At 40.3% G+C, this 9483-nt stretch overlaps 1 protein-coding gene across 1 annotated transcript; it reads left to right on the top strand.

The window, feature by feature from the left end:
* Positions 1 to 5557: 5557 nt before the first annotated feature.
* LOC142375144 (uncharacterized) lies at positions 5558 to 9226 on the top strand. Its single transcript, XM_075459073.1, has 4 exons — positions 5558 to 5698; positions 6270 to 6456; positions 8693 to 8817; positions 8903 to 9226. Exons 1-4 carry the CDS (start codon positions 5558 to 5560, stop codon positions 9224 to 9226), a joined length of 777 nt encoding a protein of 258 aa, XP_075315188.1.
* Positions 9227 to 9483: the final 257 nt, after the last annotated feature.

Genomic DNA, 9483 nt, shown 5'->3' with positions numbered 1-9483 from the left:
TCCTGAAATCCCTCTGTAATTTTCTTTTCATTTTGTGTGTAAACAAAATGAAAAAATAATTTTTCACCTTTAGGGTATCATATGTTCAGATCTAGCTTCCGGAAATATATGCAAATGTGCGCATATTTAATGAGATAATGCCTAATTTGCATAATTAAACATACAAATTTCTAAAACTTGTAATACATTTTTTTTCATACTTGTATAAGTAATCAACTGAGGAAGTTTCATGGTGATATGTATTATTTTAAAATATTACCGAATTCACCTGTAGTGTCTCGCCTTAATGTGAGAAGATGATGATGATGATGATGATGATATTTAAAAAAAAAAAAAATCTATTTCTAATAAACAAAATAGGGGGAGGGGGGTAAGAAATGTTTCTACCCCCTTTTGCTCTGATACCCTAAATTCAGATCTGGTACTGTCGATTACATTCAGAAGTACACAATAGATTACAATAATTAGAATAATATAAATTCTAATTAGACTTTATATTCTAATGACATTAGAATATAAAGTCTTGAGCTACTCCTCATGTTTTTATATTTTGTTTCCAAGATGCCAGCCTCTGGTAACTTTTTAAGACTTCTTGAGCAACAGCTCCGGAGTACTTTCAAAATCTTTGAAGATAAAGGTCTTTCAAACATTTTCTGTGGACATTAGTTGCCTTTTTAAGAGTTTTCAGTCTAGTCCTTATTTTTGACCATTTTCAGAGATTTTTCTTTTTCTAAAGTCACAACACTGAAGTATGAATCATTCAAAGAATGGTACCCAACTCAAGGAATGAACCAGTGTTGCATGAAAAATGAAAACACAGTTTGACAGACGTAAAATATGAAAACAAATAAAACATGTCTCCAAAAAATTGAGCCAGGGCCATGTTTACCACTTTGTAGACGTCCTCTCTTCTTTTAACAACAATGTGTAAGCTGTTGTTTATTTCTTCTTCGCTCTTCTTTGGGTAGATGAAAGCAGCATTCAAATTTTCCACTGTCATTGTCCATTTTAAATTGGCTTTGGCCCAGAGATTATGGTGGAATATCTAATCATGCTCACAGATGCCCTTTTCTTTGTATGATGATCTTCATACTCCGTTTGTTGATGCCATGATGACACTTTTTTTTTAGATGTTTGCTGCCATTACATTCATGGTGATTTAATAGTTTCCTTGAAATGGTCAAATCTTTTACTTCCAACTCCTGATGTTCTTTCGGTGTTATATTATGAATAACATTATTCCATTATGATTTTTTTAAATGATCTTTTGGAACTGGGGTTATATTTCTGTAAGAGAAAGGTAATTCCCAAAGAGCCATTAGCTCTATCTTGGCATCATGTGCAGCGTATCCTTAAAAAAAATTGAGGAAGAACAAAAAAAAAAAGACATCTATTATCTATAGATGAAGTCAAGTCAAGTTTATTTATATGGCACATTTTAAAACAAGTACATTTTGACCAAAGTGTTTAATTGTCAATAAAATATATGGCCAATAGCAATGGCATAATGAAATATAAAAACAACCATCCATTCATCAATCAATTTTCTATACCCGATTAATCCAATTCATGGTCGTGTGGGGGCTTTCATTGGATGAAAGGCAGGTCACACTCCTAACAGGTCGCCAGTCCATCACAAGGCAATATAAAAATAATAAAAGCAAAAGAAATACATTTCAAAAGGAGATTAAAATTACTACAAGATACAAATTCCAATGATCATTTCAGTCATCATACTCTACTTGGGTCAAAAGCCTGAGAGATGCTACATAGAAAGGTGAAAAGAAAAACTGGCTGGTCGACCGCAGTGCTCTTACAGGGATGAGGATGTTGAGAAAATTTAAATGCATTTAAAACTTTAAAAGTACCCAATAAACATCCTAAAATTGATCCAGAAATTGACAGGGAGCCAGTGAAGGGATGACCAGAGTTATGTGCTTTTGCTTTTCCAAACTAGTTGACAGACGAGCTGCTGCATCGTGTACAATTTATAAAAGATGCAGAGAAGACTGACAGACCAAGAAGTGCATTACAGTAGTCAAGTCGAGCGGTGATAAAAGCATGAAAAACCTTTTCAGGTCTGTAAGTGTGAGGTAAGACTTCACCTTGGCAATAAAAAGCTGGTTTCAACAAGAGCACTTATCTGCTTAACTAACTTGAAAGCGCTGTCAAAAATCACTACCGGATTATTAATAATCTCTGTTTGAATAACAGAGAGGAGCGGTGCAACATATTTAGGGTATGTTAAATGCAAAGTGTAGTAGTATGCCATTAACACCAACATCCCTTCTGAGAAGGATTTAGAATATAGGACAATTATTAGCCAACACTTCTGAATCAAGAGTAGGTTTTTTAAGTAAAGGTTTAATTACAGCAACCTTAAAAGTAAGAGGTACATATCCTGCCAACAAAGACAGATTGATCAAATCCAATATGGAAGGGATGATTAAGGGGAAAACCTCCTTGAACAGTCTGGTTGGGATTGGGTCTAAAACACAAGTTGATGGTTTAGAAGAGACTATTGCTGTTGTTAGTTCAGAGAGATCAACTGGGCAGAAGCCGTCTAAATATAAATCAGGTTCTAAAGATACTTCTAAAGCTGCTGTACTTGATGATACATCACTGATAATAGTGGGAAGGACTCCATCAATCTTCTCTCTAATAGAAACAATTTTACTGATAAAGAAGCTCATGAAATCATCACTGCTTAGAGTTAAAGGAATACCTGGCTCAGCAGAGCTCGGACTCTTTGTCAGCCTGGCTACAGCACTGAAAAGAAATCAAAGTGTCATTTTCAACATCTACATGAATATTAAAGTCACCCACTACAATGACTTTATCTGTACTCAGCACTAACTGGGATAAAAATTCTGAGAATTCAGACAGAAACTCAGAATAAGGGCCAGGTGGACGATACACAACAACAAAGATTCAAAGATTCAAAAAGCTTTATTTATCCCGAGAGAAATTGCTGTGCAACAGTTAAGGTACAAGGGGGAAAGTACTATAAAATAGAATACTAGTAAAATAGAATAAAACTAACATAAAATAACACAAGTAACTGAATACAATATGTGCAATGTGCTAATTAGCAGCCTCAATAAAAAAAATATATATATATATATATATACAAACAAAGTGATCTTGAGAAAGTGTCAATGCATAAAGTGGTATTGGGTAAAGTGACATTTGGGCTCAGGACATAGTGTTTCCACTGAACCTCTCTCGACCTGAGCTAGATGAGTTAAACAGTGTGATGGCCACAGGCAGAAAGGACTTCCTCTGGCGTTCAGTCTTGCACAGGGGTGGAATGAGTCTGTTGCTGAAGGTGCTTCTGCGCGAGGTTAGCACCTGGTGGAGAGGGTGAGAGTTGTTGTCCAGGATACTATGCAGTTTACACAGCATCCTCCTCTCAGACACCACCAACAAAGAGTCAAGCTGGACCCCAGGACGAAGTCAGCCTTCCTGATGACCTTGTTGATCTTGTTGGCGTCTGCTACCCTCAGCCTGCTGCCCCAGCACACCAAACCAAAAATGGCACTGGCTACCACCGACTGGTAGAACATCCTCAGCATGATGTTACATACATGGAAAGACCGGAGCCTCCTCGGGAAATAGACCCGGCTCTGACCCTTCTTGTACACCGCCTCCGTGTTCTTGCCCCAGTTCAGTTTGTTGTCCAGGTGTACTCCAAGGTATTTGTAATCCTGGACCACTTCCACAGTCTCACTGTTGATGGAAATGGGTGTGGGGGCAGATTTCCTCCTGCGGAAATCCACCACCAGCTCCTTTGTCTTGGTGGTATTAAGATGCAGATGGTTAGTCTCACACCACCCGTCGAAGGAGTGCACAACAGCCCTGTACTCCTCCTCCTTCCCCTCACTGACACAGCCAACAATTGCAGAGTCGTCCGAGGACTTCTGCAGGTGGCTGGGCTCAGAGTGGAACTGGAAGTCAGAAGTGTACAGAGTGAACAGAAAATGGGAGAGAACAGTTCCCTGTGGGGCCCCTTTGCTGCTGACCACAGTCCTGCAGTCTGACATACTGAGGACGACCCGTCAGTTAGTCTGTGATCCAGGAAACTAAGGGGGGGTCCACCTGCATCGCCGTCAGCTTATTCCCCAGCAAGGCAGGCCGAATGGTGTTGAACCCATTGAAGAAATCAAAAAACATGATTCTCACAGTGCTTCCCGGTTTGTCCAGGTGGGAACAGGCACAGTAGAGCAGGAAGACGATGGCATCCTTCACTCCAAGTCTCGGCTGGTAGGCAAACTTTAAAGGATCTAGTGATGAGCTGACCTGGGGCCGAAGAAGTGACAGGACCAGTCGAGTCCTCGCCGAAGCTCGGTCAGGGCACGGTTTGCGCTTGATGGCAACAGACAAGAAGGGAAAAATTCAAGCACACCAACAGCCGGGGTCAATGCGACCCCTCTAGGACAGCGCAAGTTTTTGGTTGTCCCACGTGCAGACGGGTTGAGTCTAGACAGAACATAGCAGACCGTGAAACTACAGTGCGGATTTTTCTTAGTCTGTAAGGAGCACAAACGCAGTTGTTTTGGATCTTCAGTGAAGACTCAATGTTTTTTATTTCTGGCTTTACATGCAAAAATGAGGAACACAACGGGACTTAATTGCTCAGCTTCCACCTGTTGACTAAAACCGCCCTGCTTGCCGCTAACACCGAGCAAGTTAGCTTTTAGCCAGAGCCTTTGGGTTGTTAGATTGCCCTGGTTTATGTGAACTCATCCTATAAAGATCTGTTTGAAAAAGCCTTATTTTTGTGACATTTTCACATGTTGCATTTGATGCAAACCTCTAAAAACACCAAAAAGACTTGACCTTACAGAGAATCTGACCTATTTAATCCTAACAAGTTTTGTTTTTCTGGCGTCAGATTCATTAGGAGAGGCTGATTAAAACCAAAAGTCTTCAAAGCCTGCAGAACTTGACATTAAGTTAATTATTATTTTAGTTTAGCACGCGGTAACACTTGATCAGAGTAAATCCTTTTTGGAGGAGGACAGATGTAACAGGCTGAACATGGGATGATTTCTCATGTTTTTGATACTTTTGTATCAACCATTTTTCTTTTATTTGTTCATAGAAGTTTAGTGTTGCTTCAGTAGTAAATAACTGCATGTAAAATGATGCCTGGCTACATTTTTTAAATTTACAACAGTGAAATAATTTGGGTGTTCATGTTTATTCTCTCACTCAGCTGTGAGGGGCGCTCATAGTGGCTCTGAGCATAACGCTGTAAGCATACAGAGTAGTGCCAAGTTGGAGGAGGGGAGAGAGAGAGAAAACTTTGCTTTTTAAAGAAACGAGAGATTCAAACTGCAACGCAGGAAACATTGAAAAAGTACAGAAGTGTTAATTGCGTGTTAAAAACTGCGCTAAAAGGAATTTGAGTTAATGTGCGATTAAGACATTAACTTATGACAGCCCTAGGTTTTCATTACATTTCTGTTATACAATCACACTTTAAAAACAGACTAGGTTTTTTTTAATATCCAGCTCATTTGCTTTTTGTTTTGCGAATATTATTTTTGATTCGATGCATTTAAATCCGTTGATTAATAACCTCTTTTTGGTTATTCACAGGAGAATCCCTCAGCGTCAAACTAAAGAGAAATATGCGCTGGGGATCATTACCTTATTCCCTGCATTGAAGGATCCATTTTCCAGAAAAGGATATGTAAGTTCTGATAACTTATCTTGACTCAGTGTTGTCTTGTTTGGTATGTGCATTTTGATTACAAGCCTGATGGTAAATGCCTCAAAATGTAAACACAAACTGGTTTTGAAGGGGATTTTTCATTTTCTAATGGCATGAATTCTGTTCTGTGCTCAGGAACATTACTATGACACCCAGGCGGCTAAAGACAATCCAGAGAAAGACAAAACCCAAAAATACAGACACCTGGAGGAGGTGGTCCAACACAAGAGAGGGAACTGCCTCAGGCCAATCTTCAGTTGGATGAGGAGATTTGTAAAGCAGCCATATCCGTAATGACCCACACCATTGATCAAGAAATCATCTTGCAGAAGATGAAGGAAACCTTTGAGTACAGACGACATCTTGTCATGATCCACATGAATCGCACAACGTACTTTCGGTGTTTCCAAGGTTTCTTGACACTAAAGGGCTGGTATGTATTGGTATCCCCTTATGAAATCTTTTTTTTTTTTTGCCATGCGCTGCTTGTGATTGTCAAAATCTTGGACATTGTTACAAATAGCTATGCAATGTCTCATTGATGTTGGAGATACTGCAAGATTTTACACTGCTCTTTGGACCAGAGAAGTCGACTAAACTGCTGGAGAAGTGGCATACATCCTTCAAAGGAAAGGTGTTACAAGAAGCCGAGGGCCTGACTGCTACACCATTACTTCTAAATTTGCTAAGGTCTGCCAGGAACCAGGATGTAGAGGAGTCATTGCACTACCAACCAGGTATTGACTGAACAGTATTTCAATCATCTGGCCATCATTCCTTTAGGAGAAGAAGAGAACGTGAGAGACATGGGGATACATTTTTTTTTTCTTTTTTCTTTTGTCAATTCTGTCCAGAGATGGGGAAATCTGGAAACTAAATACTGTGGAGGGTGATTGGTGAGTGCAGCTGATGGGGAAAACACAGGTGAGGGAAGTGAAGCTGATGGCAGGGCAGGAGAAAGACTGAGGTGGCATAGCATGGCAAAAACTAAAAACAAGACCTGAACCTAAAAGTTAACAAAACTAAGACATGAAAAACTAAAACATGGGGGGGGGGGCGTGACCGACTCTGTTTTGAGAGTCGGCGCAACAATGGGTGACACTGCTCTCTCATGGGGTGGTGGGAGCTCATGTGGGTGACTCTGATTATCCTGAAGTCTAAGAATAAAGCCAATTTATAACACCCCCAAGCTAAATACCGATGTTTTTGTGTAACTCACAACAACGTGTTCATACAGTAACGTGCAGAAGTGCGCCGGGGGAAAGGTGAGGCTGATTGAGACATTTCACACTTTACGCACGGGGTTATTAATATATGCCCACAGAGACGATCAGGGGCTTGTTAGAAAGATCTTAAACTGAAGTTTAACCAGCAAAAAACAGCAAGAAACTAACTTTAACCACCGACTAATATATATAATATAATAATGATGCTGTGAAGACGGGATAGAAATTGGGGGCGCACATACTAAATGCGCGTCACGGGAATAATATTAGGACCATTACAAGAATGAAGTTACTCACCAAGAAGCCAACCATCACGCACAGTGCCACCTTGTAGTCTGTTCCCAACGATGCTGTTACTCAGAATGTATGAATCGTGCGTTGAACCAGGCCACCTCGCCACAATGTTGGTTAATTGCATTTACGCATCACGTATGAATGAAAATGTTTCCTGTTAACATACAAATTCATCATGTGATTGCGCTTTTATAGCAATGTGTGCGCAGTTGATAGCTCCAATTACAAAATCGTCTCTCGCTTCAAATTGAGCTTTAATGTTGGCCTGTTGGGAATTTGATATACGTGGCTGAGATGCGGATAATTCTGTCCCACACGGCTGGCATGGCTCGGCTGGCACAGTCCCAATCGGTTGGCCAGCTCCCTTTGGAATGCTCCGGTTGGAACCCCAGTGTGCACATCACCTGTGGGCACAGGCAGCGCATGCCTCCTCGCTGTGTTGCGCTCCAACGCCGGCCACAGCTCTGCGCACAGTTCTAGGAGGATTTCCCTCAAAACGGCTAATGAGTAATCAGTCGCCATCATATGCCAGCTAATCCTCTCTGTTGTAGTGAACACACGCTCTCTTCGAATTGCACCATTTGCAAAGTCTTCTAATACTTTTAAAGCAGCCATTGTTTTTAATGGTGTGTATTGCACCACTTTGCGCTGCTTTTATATCCACTCGTGTAAATGGAGACACATGTGTATTAATTGTTTATCAGTATTAATTGTTCATGTGTCTCAAATGTGCACATCACTGTCTGAGGACTAATTGTTTTCACATTTATTTATTATAACAGTTTCCCAACATCACCTTAGGTGTCGCCAAAGAATCAACAGCTGCAGAAACGTGCGTACGCCAGCCCTGAAGCTGCCGTGAGGCACCGCACATTTCCACGGTCATTTCGTGCTTGATACATCTGATCGTTGACGTGAAAAGGTGCGTACGCCACTATTTTGTGCGTATGCACGCTTTGTACATGAGGCCCCTGGTGTCTCAAGATGATACAGATCAAACATACAGATGTTTCTGATGCTCTATACTGTAGTATGTTAATACTAAACTAGTGGCAGAAGTGAGGCAGAAGTGACTCTGTTTAGATTGAAAGCCATCAATAAATAATTTTATGAAGTCATTTCTGTTTTGTTTGATTCCATTATGTATTTTACTGATGATCAGTAATTACAATGCAAATCCAAATTATTGTCATATTTTTTAAACGGGTTGGACACATTGGACAATGTTTACTGAAAGTTACTTATATCTTGTCTTTTCACTTTATTAAGATCAGATTATGTGGGTAAAATTGCAATAATAAGGTGACTTGACTTTGAATTGACTTGACCTATTGCAGGACTTGATTTGACTTGACTTGCCCAAGAAATAATTACTTGGGACTTACTTGAGACTTGAAAGCTAAGACTTGAGACTTGCACATGTGTGACTTGGTCCCATCTCTGATTCTGTCAGAGTGGGATAGTGACATGGCATCATTTCTGCTGCTGCTGCATATTCTGCCACCTCAGCCTGCAAAGAAAAGAATGCTGAAGATCAGTGCTGCTCAGGCTATGGACCATCTGGTTGTGTTTCACAAGGTAAATGCTGTGCAACTGAATATCATTTTGTACCAGACTATGTGGAACAAAATGTACATTTGCATGATGTGGTTTCTTGCTGCAGTCATGTGAGAGCTTCGATGAGCACCTTCTGCACCAGGAAAGACGGTGCCAGCCATACCTCCGTGCATCTGGAACCAACAAGCAGGCGGTCAGCGCATACTACATCGTGGTGGATAAGAAGCTCATCCCCTGCCAAGGGACTACAGCCCTGGCAGCCATTGATGAACTCTTTAAACTTCACTTTGTTTTCAGCACAAGTTATGATAATGCTCTAACAAACATCTACACGGTCCTGCAGACAGCTGTCTATGGTATTGATGTGGACCGCACAAAAGAAAGTCCGAAAGTGAAGGAGTTAAGAGCAAAGTTCATGAACAGGAGCTAAGGGTACAGTTCATATCTAGTGTATCTTGCAAGGTAAAAGACTAGAATTTGACCAATGTATAGGTGTCACCTTGGTATATCATTACACAATGCACCCAATGGCTTAATCCTGCATCTTAAATATTTTCATGGGCTATACCTAGGCAAAAAATTTGTTCTTATTTGTGCCCAAGATGCGTGTTCATTACAGTTCAAAAGTTTCAAAGTTCTGGGGGATTAAGTATCAATAAAAGTTGTGAATCATTACTTTTACAATTT

The sequence above is a fragment of the Odontesthes bonariensis genome, chromosome 24 (assembly GCF_027942865.1).
Source record: "Odontesthes bonariensis isolate fOdoBon6 chromosome 24, fOdoBon6.hap1, whole genome shotgun sequence".
Lineage (NCBI taxonomy): Eukaryota > Metazoa > Chordata > Actinopteri > Atheriniformes > Atherinopsidae > Odontesthes > Odontesthes bonariensis.
The sequence above is the reverse complement of the archived record's forward strand: the minus strand, read 5'-3'. Positions and strand labels throughout refer to the sequence as shown.

Coding starts and splice junctions, on each gene's coding strand:
- LOC142375144 (XM_075459073.1), top strand. CDS start 5,558: ATGCATTTAAATCCGTTGATTAATAACCTCTTTTTGGTTATTCACAGG. Junction 6,457..8,692: donor GTCATTGCACTACCAACCAG/GTATTGACTGAA, acceptor TGATTCTGTCAG/AGTGGGATAGTGACATGGCA. Junction 8,818..8,902: donor ATCTGGTTGTGTTTCACAAG/GTAAATGCTGTG, acceptor TTCTTGCTGCAG/TCATGTGAGAGCTTCGATGA.